At 46.0% G+C, this 14,629-nt stretch overlaps 1 protein-coding gene across 1 annotated transcript in view; it reads left to right on the top strand.

The window, feature by feature from the left end:
- LOC115477518 (voltage-dependent T-type calcium channel subunit alpha-1I-like) overlaps positions 1-14,629 on the top strand; it is an 84,948-nt gene that overhangs the window by 30,539 nt on the left and 39,780 nt on the right. Inside the window, exon 2 of the mRNA XM_030214481.1 lies at positions 3,123-3,413. Coding sequence (XP_030070341.1) covers positions 3,144-3,413 — 270 coding nt within the window. The 5' untranslated portion in view covers positions 3,123-3,143. The remainder of the gene's footprint in view (positions 1-3,122; positions 3,414-14,629) is intronic.

Raw genomic sequence — 14,629 nt, 5'->3', positions numbered from 1 at the left:
TTTAATTGCCTTACTAGTTATTCCCATATCTAGATCATTCATAAATATGTTAAAAAGCAGCGGTCCCAGCACAGACCCCTGTGGAACACCACTATCTTCCCTTCTCTGTTGAGAATACTGACCATTTAACCTTACTCTCTGTTTTCTATCCTTTAACCAGTTTTTATTTCACAATAGAACACTACCTCCTATCCCATGACTTTCCGGTTTCCTCTGGAGTCTTTCATGAGGTACTTTGTCAAATGCCTTTTGAAAATCCAGAAACACAATATCGACCAGCTCATCCACATGTTTGTTCACCCCTTCAAAGAAATATAGTAGATTGGTGAGGCAAGATTTCCCTTCACTAAATCCATGTTGGCTTCATATCATTAATCCATGCTTTTGAATATGCTCTGTAATTTTGTTCTTTATAATAGTCTTTTGAGGACTGGGTTTTAATCATGGTCACTCCGTTCAAGATAACCCTTGCCTTTCCAGAACCACTGCTGTTTAGGGTTGTTTCTGTAGTCTGTGTAGATTATCTCAGTATGGCTGCTCTATGCAAGTTATCTTTCATGTTGAAATGCTGATGCAGCTATATCATAACTCTTTGCATTGGTTTGTTTTCTTCTCTCTGTTTTTCTTTAAAGTTTCATATGAATGAACAAACACTTAAGATGGACCTGTGAAAATCCACTGCTTATTCCTGAGATAGGCAGCATAAATTTGTTTTACTCTTCTGGGATCTTTCCAAGTACTTGTAATATTGCCCACGGTTGAAAACTAGATACTGGGCTTGATGGACCTTCAGTCTGGCAATGCTTATGTTATGTTAACTTTCAATTTCATGTAGTTTATGGAAGCCTGACAATTTTTTATTATGCTTCCCTTTTCCTTTTCTCCGATGAGTACATTTTGAGTGGCTTTATCCATTATCTTGCTTGTGTTTCAGGCCTTGTATCTATTATGAACTTTTGGGAGACATGGACATGCTGGGTTCCTTCCTTGCTGTAATATGACGATATGAACTTTTTAAGCTGTGATGTGTGAGTTTCACTGTGGCTGTAGTTTAAAATAAAAAAGTTATTTTTAAAAAAGGCTAGAAAATACATGTGAATGGATGGGGGAAAATGCCCTATTTCAACGTGCCTGTCTAATTTGGAAAGTTTGTAAATCTCAGTTTCATGTTTCATCTCCTGCTCAGTTTTTGCTTGTGTTTGCTATAAACCTGATCTTTCTGCACTTTATTCCCTGCTGGATAATGGGCACAGCCAGGCTAGGGCTGAGGATATGTAGAATGTCATGCTTTTGTGTTCATTTCATGAGTTAGTGCCACTTCTGAAAATATTTGCTGTAGGATTTAAATGGCACAGTCTCTTGTACAAACTGTTGAATCCATCTAAATATGTACAGAAGAGGAAAAAGTTGGGGAGGGATGCTTTTCCTTTTAGAGTTTCAGCTGTAAGTCATTTTTTTTGTTACATTTGTACCCCGCGCTTTCCCACTCATGGCAGGCTCAATGCGGCTTACATGGGGCAATGGAGGGTTAAGTGACTTGCCCAGAGTCACAAGGAGCTTGCCTCTTTTGGTTGTGGTTATTTGCTTATTCTGTTATAGGGTTCCTTTTTTGTGTGTGTGTGAACTGAAAAAAAAAAAAGGCTAGGGAAGTGTTTTGGAAATAATGTGGAATCCATTTTAAAATTTTGAAAAAAAGTAAAATACAAAATTGAAATGGTTGGCTTGGTGGTAAAATTGGTGAGAGAGGGCATATTTTGAGGGGCAGAGAAACGTCAGTAAATAAATTGTCATTTTACACAATTTTTTAATTTTTAGCTGTTAAGGGGGCCTTTTACAAAGTGGTGGTAGGGCTACTGTGCGGCAAAACAGCGCTACCGCCAGGCACACCCAGGAGCCTTGTGGTACTCCTGAGACTGCCATGTGCTATTTCCTGCAGTAGAAAATAATTCTTATTTTCTAGCATGAGGGGCAGGGATTAGGCGTTCCCGGTGGTAATCAGGCAGCGCGGGCACGTTATCGCGTGCTGCCCAATTACTGCAGGAGTAGCATGTGAGCCCTTACCGCCTTCTAAATAGGAGGCAGTATGGGCTCAGGTGGTAATAGCCATCGGCTAATTTGGAAATTAGCGCATGTCCATTAATGACAGATAAAACATTCTGCCACTTTAGAGCTGCTCAAAAAAGTGACCAGAGCATGCAGGAAACCCATGCACCAAACCAACTGCTGCCTACTTTTAGTGTGGCTTAGTAAAAGGACCCTTAAGTTTTTGCCAATATCTAGATGTGGCCTTTGTTTACGAGTCTGGTTATGGAGCAATTGCTTGATCCAGAGGGCTGCACTGCTCGAACAGTTTTTATGGTCTGTAGGTGCTTGAGAGCCACACATTGTTCTAACAAGAACCAAAGAGCAGCACTGGATGGTTTCCATAGCATTGTATCTGGATGCCATAAACCACAGGAAGCTGTCAAAACACTTATATATGCATTTTATGAAGGGGATGGCATTTACTTTTTCCCATCATCTGTTTTCAGGGATTTGAATCCAGTCTGCAATATTTGTTCTAAATCCTCTTCCACACAGGCCAGGTACTGATATGTCCCTTCCCCCACCCCACTCGCTATGGCTGAGAGTTTGGTTTAGTTACATTTGAAATACTACCTTTCATAAAATCAAAGCGGTTAATTAAAATCAACAAAAACACAGTAAGAAAGGAAGGGAATGCCAGCTTAAAAAGATTAAGAGAAAACAGAAAAGGCAATTAGAAGAGAGAGGTAGCAACAAGAGCACAAAAAGCTGACCAGTCGGTCGGCTAAGCGATAAGAGTAGAAGCCTACTGAAAAGCCATGGTGAAAAGGTGAGTTTTAAGATGCTGCTGCAGGCTTCTGTTTCCAGTGCTACTCTTTGCCTGGCCACTAGGTGTCATCACAAGGATCTGTGAGTGCATCTTCATCAGCATTCCAGGCTAGGGAGCAAGGGGCAGAGCAGGGACCTCAGTGCTGGCTTCAGTCTGTGAGAATGTTAAACTAAATATTCTTATGTGCATTTTCTTGTTTCTATGACATATATTTGTCCCTCTGTAGACAGAGACACATGACAAACCCTTCTTTCTGTTTTTCTTTCAGGATTTCTGCCGCTCTGCCATCATGGCTGAGTACGTCTCTGGCCCCTCCTCCTCTTCGTCAGCAGCAGCAGCGTGGCACTCAGGCACACAGTCTCCTGTTTCTGGAATACACCACCGGGATCCCACGGACATTGGAGTAACTGGCCAGCAGTCGCCGGTGCCGCCGGAGGTGCCACCTGTGGACAGTGTTGGCTCTCAAACAGACTTGGACGTGCCCTACCCAGATTTAGCACCCGTCGTATTCTTCTGTCTGAAGCAGACCACCACCCCCCGAAACTGGTGCATCAAACTGGTTTGTAATCCATATCCTCTTTGTGTCGATGGGGGCCTGAAAGGCGCAATGGCATTTTCTTCCTTTTAAGTGGAGACAAGTTTAAATAAAGAGGAAAATGAGCATTTGGGCTATAGTTGGATAGGACACATACTGCTGGTTCATCCTTCTTTAGCTATGTGTAATAATATTTGGATCAGAACTCTCTGGTGCAATTATAGAATATCTTATATTAGAAAATGGAGCTGGAGTGCTGGGGATGGCTCAGCTTGATGGCAGCAAGTGTGAAGCGCATGATTTGGTAGTGCAGGGTTGGGTATAGATTGATGGCAGTGAGTGTGGGATCCTCAAGTAAAAGGCTTTATTTCTGCTGTCTCTGTTGAAACTTGTTGCATGCCCTGATTTATGATCAAAAGGGTGGCATCAAAGGCAAAGAGGCTGTTGTGTTTGACTGCAATATAAATCAGCAGCCTGCCATGAAAGAACAGATGAGTTTTCAGTGTGCATAAGTCTTTGTCATTGCATGGAGCTCTGTGCCTGGCATCTGTCCTGGTTCCTGTGGTAGGGTCCTGCTCTGAAGTCTCTGCTTCCTGTTAATGGGGCTCCTGTGGTTTAAGGCCCATCTCTTTTCTTTCACTGCCCAGTTTTGGGCCACATGGGGTGATGGCTTCACCCTGTGCCTTTTGTTTAATTAACCACAACATGTAATACTACAGGTGTAGTGGTTTGTGTCTCAGATATCAAATGGTGGTCCAGTGGCTGCTACTGTTAGCAACTGATTCTGGAGTAAATGTATTTTGTTGCTCGTTCCTTAGATCTCAAGGCAACTTGTCCTGAATTGCTGCAGACTCCACACACCCTTGTGTGCAATGTAAGATAAATAGATACATGTAATAGGAGAAAGAATGGACAACCTGTGATCTGAATATGACTTACACACATTCTTCTGTGCATTACTGTTCCCATCTTCAGAAATTTCTTTTTTACAAGTGCATTTACTCTGTATATTCAGCTTATGCAGGGCCACCAAGCGGGGGGGCGGGGGGGGGGGGGGGGGGGGGGGGGCAAAATTCTCCGGGTCCAACCTCCAAAGGGGGGGGGGGGGGGGGGCCAGACCCAGGCCTGGCACCGGCAAGCTTCTTCTTGTTGTCTGCTTCCAGGTCTGTTCTCCCCTGTTCCTGCATGCCGCCCAGGACCAGAATGATTGCATTAGTACGATATCGTGTTAATGCAATCATCTGGGTCCTGACTTCGGGCACGGACAGGAGCAGGAGAGGAGAGACCATGGGAGCAGGCACGCAGGAAGTGGCTTGCTGGGCCCGCCCCCCCTCCCCTTGGAGGCAAAGGCAGAAAGATAAGAGAGCGGGCAGGAGCAGCAGGGGGGAGGGCATCTTGCGGCAATTCGGTTCTGCCCCACGCCTGACTATGAGGCATATTTTCAAAGCACTTAGCCTTCCAAAGTTCCATAGGTTTCTATGGAACTTTGGAAGGCTAAGTGCTTTGAAAATATGCCTCTATGTCTCCTGGCAGCCCTGAGCTTACGAGGGAATGCTAATTTGTCCCAGAAGGAAATGCTGAATTAGATGAAAAGTCTTTTATTCCTTGTGCATGGCCCAGCAGTTTAGAATGAATTTCCACTACACCCATGAAAATGTTTTGCCTTTAGTGGCACAGCCTCACATGCGCCCTGAGTGGACAAGAAGAGCTCAGTAGTTAGTGAGGCAGCCGCCATGTAAAGATAAGTACATGACTTATCCTGCATATCTTTTCAGCTGGTTCTTCTGTTTAAATAAGAGTATTGAATATGCGGTGCTGAACTTAAACTGATGGTATCCAGCTATTTGAGTGGCCCTGCTTAAATGAGTAAAGTTATCCAGGCACTGTTGAGTATCGGCACTTTCCACATAACTCTTGGCCCTGCCCCTACAACATGTTCTGTGTCGCTGCCTCTTAAATGGATAACTTTCAGGATACCTGCTATCTGGTCGATATTCAAAAATGATTTAACCAGCCAGAAACAGCTGCTGACTGGTTAAATTGATTGTCCAGGGCTATTTACTAATTTTTAGCAGCATCTAAGTGTTATCTCCACTGACAATTATGTCCTTAAGTGAAAGATGGCTATTTTGTGCGCATTCCGGGGATGGTGTCAGCACTTGGCCGCTTAAATGCTGATATTCAGCACTTAGGCAGGGTAACTGTATAAATGAGACCGCATAAAAGTCACTCCTATCTTTTTGTGGCAACCCACTGCCAGCTAAATTCAGAATATTGATTTAACAGGCCATGTGTTAGCCGGCGCTGCATAAACCAGATATTCAGTGCCGAAGCCCAGAAACGGCCTAGCATGAATAGCCAGCAGTAACGCCGGTGGCAGTCAGCAAAATGCTCACTGCTGCCGGTTGAATATCTACTCCTATGTATCCCCAAAATTGAAAAAAAAAAAGACAACATGGTTATCTATGTAAATCCCTTTGACTATTGACTTCCCCTGTGATTTATACTATTTGTAAATGTGTTTTTTTTAGTTTCTAGAGCTGGTAAACGTCAGTGCATGGGAAGGAGGGAGGGGGGAGTGGTATAATGAGCAGAGACAAGGGGGAAATTATCCTTCTGTATAAGTCATTGGTGCAAGCTCATGTGGTGTATCATGTGTGGTTCTAGAGGCCACATACCTAAAAGGATCTAGACCATAGAGACAGGCCAGAGAAGAAGGACCAAAATGATGCAGTATCCATGAGGTAAGACTTTGGGACCTAAATATCTCTGCCCTAGAGGAGAAAGTGTGGGATATACTACAGATATTGAGGTACCCGAAAGGTATAAAAATGTAAAAGAAGTAAACTTATCCAGTGTAGAGGAAGCTTTGAATCAGGAGGCCATGCAAGGAGGATAAAAAGGTCTGCACTCAAGAGGAACATTTAGAAATATTTCTTCAGAGTGGTTGTACAGCATTGGACAAAACTGTGAACTCCACTCTTCCTCTCTATCTGTAATCTGTGATCCCTCAATTTTATCAATTAATAGGATGATTGGCTTCCCAGTGCTGGGATATACCAATTTTATCCAGTATGATAGTTTTTCAGGGTAAGAGATCAACCTATTCCCTTCTTGTTTCACACACAGTCTCTGTTTCCTGGGATCCACTTCCAAACAGATATTCCACTTGTTTCAAACACAATACCTCCTTCATAGTACAGAGTGGGGCTTCTCAGTTCCGGTCCTGTCAGATTCAGAGCTTCTGTAGTGCTCCCCTCCTCAATCACACTCAGGAAGGGAGTGGGTAAGAACCTCTGACCCATCACATTCACTTCACACTGGACAATAACTAAGGAATCAAGAGAGGCTTACATAGAAATCACAAAACTAGCTCATTTGGAAAAACTGTTCCCCAAACAAAACATAATTAAGACTTAAGGGTTGGGCTCTAACACACTTAAACACTAATTAGGAGTCTAACCTTCACCGGCACACACAAATCCCACTTACACCATGCATGCTCACTAGGGTCTCTGACTTATAAAGGGGTGGGCAGCACTATTGCAGCCATCTCAGGAAGCGGTCGCTGTAACCAGATAGTATGCACCTTCTCCCTGCTCTAATTTGGTATGGTCCTGGGATCAGGAACATACAAGATTCCTTAGCGTCCCTCCGGACCAGTCCAGAAAACTGGTGGGTTGTGCATGCCTTCTTGCAGGTGGAGACTGAGAACACTAATTTTTATGATAGCCAATAAGAGGCCAGCTCAGCCCCTGTAAACCTCAATATTCAGTCTCCAGCAGTGAAAGGCATGGTGAACCCTTCATTCTCAGTCTTTGTTTCTATCTTTATTAAAAAAAAAAGTACTTGGTAGAATAGTACATAAGTATTTTCTCTCTGTGCGCCACTGGGTTTCTAGTAGCTGGCTGAGGCTGAGACCCACGGGGGTTTCTGTTGCTTCTGGGGTGCACATTTGGGTGGTCGAGTCCCTTCTCTCCTGTCTCCCCAAGCTTTTCTGCTCTAAGCTGGCCTCCACCCCTTCAAGGGAAGGGTGTTGCAGTGCCAAGGGGAACAGTCACGTTAGTGTGTTAAAAAAAAAAAGCTGATGTTGACTTCCATTACAGGATTAGCAGAGTTTAATTGGGCAAGAAAAAAAAAACATAATAATGATCTACTTGGTTCCACTTATTTCCTTGTTTATTGACTGTTTCCCCTCAGAGGCTCAAGCTGGGCTCCACCGGCATCATGGCTGAAAAGTTGTGCCAGTGTTCAGTATGTCAACATCGTGGTCTCTCTGCGACTGGCATTTTTAAAATCTGAACCATGTCGGAGTCCACAGTTCAGATTTTCACAGCTGATGTGGGACCTCGCTTTGTAGCGGCGCCCGTTGGGATGGCAGTTTCTTGAGAGCATGGCACAGTCGGTCAGTCGGGTCTGCTTTTGGCGGGAACGTCCGCCATCTTGGATTTGGCATCCCTCTCAGTGCAACCCATAGTACGGCCTTCACAGCAGGCTCAGGGGTTAGTGATGGAGCCTGCAGCTCTGTAGGGAGGGATCTCTGAGGGGGGATTTCCTCCAGAATTTGCTTTAGCAATGTACAGGGCATTTTTGATGAAACAATCCTCTCCTCTAGCTAGTGTAGCTACCGAGGCTCCCAAGGCAACCGGCTCTGGGATCAAACGGGCCTGATTGTTCTGGCAGATCAGGAGTTCCCTTTAGACATTAAGGCAGAATCCCTTGGGGGAATCTGGTGGACTTGGATGTGGACACTGAGGAGTTTGGCGCTGAGGAAGATGTTTTTACATCCCAGACGGATTTATCTCCTGGTGAGGACCCTTCGGTGGCAAGGGTTTTCCATAAGGAGGATCTGCAGGAGCTTATTGCGCTAGTTACTTCAACGTTGAATTTTGAGGAAGTGCAGGAGTTTTCAGTGCAGCGCAAGGTGAGTTCATCAGTCAGGTAGGTCCTTTCTTATGCATCAGGACATCAGGGATATTGTCCATGTGCAGTCGGATATTCCAGGAGCCCCCTTCCACTTAGGCTCACTCTATGGTTAGGCTTTATCCAATGCTAGAGCAGGATAAGGACTGGCTTAAGCCCCCAGTGGTGGATATAGTTGTTTTTGCAGTGACCAGGAAAAATACTGTAACTATAGATGGTGGTACATCTCTCAGAGACTCTCAGGACCATCACATAGAGTCTCTTTTAAAGCATTGTTTTGATGTCTCGGCCTTGGCTGTGCAAGTGACCATTTCCGGGGCATTGGTGGCATGGGTGTTATTCCGATGATTGGAGAGAGTGTTGGACAGAGGCTCAGATGACTTTTCCTTAGTGGACCAGGAGGTAGCTAAGATTGAGATGATTTGCTGTGGGTGTCTGCGAAGTCCATGGCATTGAGTATGGCAGCACGGAGGTCTCTCTGGCTTCAGGGCTGGTCAGCAGATGCAGCCTCAAAGTCGATGCTCAGTAAGTTTCCTTTTCGGGGATTGTTGCTCTTTGGTGAGGAGTTGGATAAGTGGTTAAGAGTTTTGGGGAATTGAAGGTGCCTCATCTTCTGGAGGATCATCTAAAACCCTTTGGCAGGGGGGTTTCAGCCACTAGAGGGTATGGACATGATACCAGATGTTTTTGGTTGGGTATAGGTGCTACCTTTGAAAGGCTCCGTTACTACCAGTGTATGCAATCCTTTCATGGGGGCCAACGTCAGGGTTAGGACACCGGTTTTGCCTCCCTAGCTCAAAGTTGTCCCACTCAATGAAGGTGTTTGGGCCCATCCTCCAGTCCCAGTGGGAGCACGATTGCGAGAGTTCTTTGGAAGATGGGCCCAAATTACCTCGGACCAATGGGTCCTCGAAATTATTTGCGACGGCTATGCTCTTGAGTTTGCTCATTCCCTGCCAGATGCCTTTTTGGAATCCCCTGTTGGTCATGATTAAAGGCCGGAGTGATCACTACTACTACTACTACTACTACTATTTAGCATTTCTATAGCGCTACAAGGCATACGCAGCGCTGCACAAACATAGAAGAAAGACAGTCCCTGCTCAAAGAGCTTACAATCTAATAGACAAAAAATAAAAAAAAATAAGTAATCAAATCAATTAATGTGAACGGGAAGGAAGAGAGGAGGGTAGGTGGAGGCGAGTGGTTACAAGTGGTTACGAGTCAAAAGCAACGTTAAAGAGGTGGGCTTTCAGTCTAGATTTAAAAGTGGCCAAGGATGGGGCAAGACGTAGGGGCTCAGGAAGTTTATTCCAGGCGTAGGGTGCAGCGAGACAGAAGGCATGAAGTCTGGAGTTGGCAGTAGTGGAGAAGGGAACAGATAAGAAGGATTTATCCATGGAGCGGAGTGCACGGGAAGGGGTGTAGGGAGGGACGAGTGTGGAGAGATACTGGGGAGCAGCAGAGTGAGTACATTTATAGGTTAGTAGAAGAAGTTTGAACAGGATGCGAAAACGGATAGGGAGCCAGTGAAGGGTCTTGAGGAGAGAGGTAGTATGAGTAAAGCGACCCTGGCGGAAGATGAGACGGGCAGCAGAGTTTTGAACCGACTGGAGAGGGGAGAGGTGACTTAGTGGGAGGCCAGCAAGAAGCAGATTGCAGTAGTCTAAACGAGAGGTGACAAGGGTGTGGATGAGGGTTTTGGTAGAGTGCTCGGAAAGAAAGGGGCGGATTTTACGGATGTTGTAAAGAAAGAAACGACAGGTCTTGGCGGTCTGCTGGATATGAGCAGAGAAGGAGAGAGAAGAGTCAAAGATGACCCCAAGGTTTCAAGCTGAGGAGACAGGGAGAATGAGAGAGCCATCAACAGAAATAGAAAACGGGGGGAGCGGGGAGGTGGGTTTGGGGGGGGAAAATGAGAAACTCGGTTTTGGTCATATTTAATTTCAGGTGGCGTTGAGACATCCAGGCAGCAATGTCAGACAAGCACGCTGAAACTTTGGTTTGGATGCAAGGTGAGATATCAGGGGTAGAAAGGTAGATTTGGGAGTCATCAGCATAGAGATGGTAGGAAAAGCCATGGGATGAGATTAATGAACCAAGGGAAGAAGTGTAGATAGAAAAGAGGAGGGGACCAAGAACAGAACCCTGAGGTACGCCGACAGGCAGAGGGATAGAAGTAGAAGAGGATCCACCAGAGTGAACACTAAAGGTGCGGAGGGAGAGGTAGGAAGAGAACCAGGAAAGGACAGAGCCCTGGAATCCAAGTGAGGACAGGGTATCGAGAAGTATGCTGTGATCGACAGTGTCAAAAGCAGCAGAAAGATCAAGAAGAATGAGGATGGAATATTGACCTCTGGATTTAGCCAGTAATAGGTCATTGGAGACTTTAGTAAGCGCAGTTTCGGTTGAGTGGAGAGGGCGAAAACCAGATTGTAATGGATCAAGAATAGCATGTGAGGAGAGAAAATCAAGGCAGCGGCGGTGAACAGCACGCTCAAGTAATTTGGAGAGAAAAGGAAGGAGGGAGATGGGTCAGTAATTAGAGGGACAAGTAGGGTCAAGTGAAGGCTTCTTAAGGAGAGGTGTGACCACAGCATGTTTAAAGGCAGCAGGGACAGTCGCAGTGGAAAGTGAGAGGTTGAGAATATGACAGATAAAAGGAATAAGAGTAGGAGAGATGGCATTAAGAAGGTGGGTGGGAATGGGATCAGAGGAACAGGTGGTACATTTTGAGGAAGAAAGGAGAAGTGTAGTTTCCTCAATAATAACTTCAGGAAAGGAGGAAAGGGAATGAGGGGAAGGAGAGAGAGGGGAACGGACTAGTGGAGGGAGAGCTGGTGAGGTAGAGAAAGCAAGGTTTATCTTTTGAACCTTGTTGTGAAAGAATTCAGCAAGGGTCTGAGGAGATAATGAAGGGGGCGTTGGGGGAGGGGGCACCTTGAGGAGAGAGTTCAATGTGGTGAAGAGAAGTCGAGGATTAGAGCCAAGAGAGTTGGTCAGTTGGATATAATAATCCTGTTTGGCACGTAAAAGAGCAGATTGGAAGGAGGTCAGCATGAACTTAAAGTGTAAGAAATCAGCAAGGGCCCGAGATTTCCGCCAGAGGCGTTCGGCGGAGCGGGTACAGGAACGTAGGTAGCGGATATTAGAAGTCAGCCAAGGTTGGGGTTTTGTACACCTTACAGGGCGGGTCATCAAAGGTGCAAGAGTGTCTAAGGCAGAGGATAGAGTATTGTTGTAAGAAGAAACAGCCTCGTTGACAGATGTGGATGGTGCCACAGTAGAGAGGAGGTTTGAAACATGGGAGGATAGAGATGAAGGGTCAATATCGTGCAGATTCCTAGATAAATTAGATAGGATAGGACGGGACTGGGAGGGAGGAGATTTAAGTGTGAAAGTTATAAGATGGTGATCAGAGGAGGGATGATCAGAGGCAAGGAAACTAGAAGGTGAACAGTTGGAGGAGAAGATGAGATCAAGATGGATCAGAGACATCCTAGCCAGGTTAGTTGCCCTGCAAGTGGTTTGCCCTGTGCCAGCACTCGAATGTGGCACAGGTCGATATTTCATCTGTTTTGTGGTCCTAAAGAAGGAGGGTTCCTATGTTCCCATCCTAGACCTCAAAAAGGTCAACAGAGCTTTTTGTGTTTCTCCGTTCTGGATGAAAATGTTGCGGTCAGTTATTGTAGCCATGTGATCCATCGAATGTCTCATGGCACTGGATCTGACGGAGGCTTATTTGCACATCTCCATTCACCAGTTACACAAGCGTTTACTTTGGATCGCAGTGTTGGGTCAGCATTTTCAGTTTTGTGCGATGCCATTCAGCATTGCAACAGCCCCCAGGACCTTTACCAAGATCATGGTGGTAGTAGCAGCTGCCCTTCACAGGCAGGGTATTCTGGTCCATCCTTACCTGGACGATAGGTTGATCTGGGTGAAGTCGTATCAGGAGAGTTCTCAGGTGACTGCACAGATGATCCAGTTCTTGGAATCTTTAGGATGGGTGATCAACCCATTTAAGAGTCGTTTAGTTTTGGCACAGACCTTGGAGTATCTAGGGGTCTCCGACACACTTCAGGGAAGAGTGTTCCTTCCGTTGATGTGAATTCTCAAGCTGCAGAGTCAGGTATTCACACTCCAAAGTCACAGAGCTCTGTGTGCTCGGGACTATCTTCAAGTGATAGGTTCAATGGCGGCGACCATAGAATCAGTGCAGTGGGCCAGGGCTCACATGAGAATCCTGCAGCGGTCACTTTATTCCAGGTGGTCACCTCAGTTGGATTCCTTGTGGGTCAAGTTACCTCTACCAATGAAGGTGCGTCAGGATCTACATTGGTGGCTCCAGACGAGCAACTTGTCAAAAGGTTTACCACTGGACCCTCCTTCCTGGACAGAGGTGACCATGGCTGCCACTCAGGGGCTGGGGAACTGTCTGCAAGGGGCTGCAGGCACAAGGATGGTAGTCTGTGGAGGAGTTGTTATTCCATCAATCTGTTGGAGACCAGGGCAATTCATCTCTCGTACGAATTTCGGAGTCTTCTGGAAGGCAGAGAGGTGGGAGTGCTCTCAGACAATGCTATGGCAGTGGCATACATCAATCATCAGGGTGGCATGAGAAGTCCCAGGTTGGCGCAGGAGATGGCTGTGCTCATATCTTGGGCGGAGCATCACCTCCAGGATCTGTCGGCCTCCTGTGTCACAGGAGTCCTCAGTGTGCAAGTAGATTTCCTCAGCCGTCAGACTCTGGATTCGGGGGAATGATTGCTCAGTGATGAAGCATTCAAGGTAATAGTCCACATGTAGGGCTTGCTGGTGATGGACTTGATGTCAACATGAAGGAATGCCAAGGTGCCTCACTTTTTCAGTCGCAGGAAGGATCAGAGGGCTTGAATGCCCTTCATCGCTCTTGGCCGGTGGGCCTGCTATATGTGTTTCTGCCATGGCCTCTCTTAAGTCGAGTCATTCAGTGCATAGAACGATACACTGGTCAGGTGGCTCCGGATTGGCCAAGGCATCCATGGTACGCAGATCTCAGGCTTCTTCTGGTGGCGCCCAAGCTTCCCCTTCCCCAGTCAGTCGGTCTTCTATCTCAGGGTTATATTCTTGCCAAATTCAGCTCGGTTTCATCTTGAGAGGGCCTGGTTGAAGAAGTGCGACTATTCTGCTTGGGTGATTGGTATGATGTTGCATTCTCACCGACGCTCCACCTCGTTGGCATATGTTTGGATCTGGAGGATTTTTGAGGCATGATGTCATGATTGGGAGATCACACCATTGCATGCTTCCTTGCCGCAGGTGTTGGATTTTCTACAGGATGGATTTCAGAAAGAGTTGGCATTAGCCTCCCTTAAGGTGCAGTTGGTGGCATTGATGTGTTTTTGGGGACGTGTGAAAGGCAAGTCTTTGACTAGTCATCCAGAAGTGGTGGTGTTTTTCAGAGGTGTGAATATTTTGCGCCCGCCCCTGCATCCTTCCTTTTCATCTTGGGATCTTAATGTGGTCCTCTTGGATCTCATACTTCCTCCATTTGAGCCACTGTCTTTGATTACCATTAAAAACTTTACCATAAAAGCAGTGTTCTTGGTGGCCATTTTGTCGGCAAGACACATATCAGAATTGCAGAATTTTTTGTCGAGCTCCCTTTTCGGAGTTCCTAGCTGATCAGTTAGTGTTGAGGCCGATTTTGTTCTTTCTTCCAAAAGTGTTGTCATCCTTTCATCTTATTCAGTCGTTGGTCCTTTCAGCCCTCAGTGCTTCCAGGGGATCAGAGGAGCAAAGGTCATTGCGTATGTTCGATGTCCACAGGGTGTTGGAGTATGTACATCGGACAGAGGACTTTCACTGGTCTGACCATCTTTTTGTCTTGTTTGGTGTTGGTCGTAAAGTTTTGGCAGTTTCTAAGGCTATGCTGGCCAAGTGGATTAAGGAGGCGATTAGTTCAGCCTATATTCTCAAGGACAGAGCAGTTCGAGGGTATTAAAGCTCATTCTAACAGAGGACAGGCTGCATCCTGGATGGAGAGTTCTTTGGTTTCTCCAGTGGATATTTGCAAAGCACCCACCTGGTCTTCATTGCATTAGTTTGTCCGGCATTACAGAGTGGATGTGCTAACGTGTCAGGACTTGGTATTCGCTCAGAGAGTTCTGATGGCGGGGCTGGTTAGGTCCCTCCCTTGATCTGACTGCTTTGGTACTTCCCACCAGTCTTCTGGGCCAGTCCAGAGGGATGCTAAGGAAGGAGAAATTAGGTCCTACCTGCTAATTTGCTTTCCTCTACTCTCTCCGGACTGCCCAGATCCCTCCCTTTGCAAT

This window comes from Microcaecilia unicolor, chromosome 1, assembly GCF_901765095.1.
Source record: "Microcaecilia unicolor chromosome 1, aMicUni1.1, whole genome shotgun sequence".
Lineage (NCBI taxonomy): Eukaryota > Metazoa > Chordata > Amphibia > Gymnophiona > Siphonopidae > Microcaecilia > Microcaecilia unicolor.
Note: the sequence above shows the minus strand (reverse complement) of the source record. Positions and strands in the feature narration are given on the sequence as shown.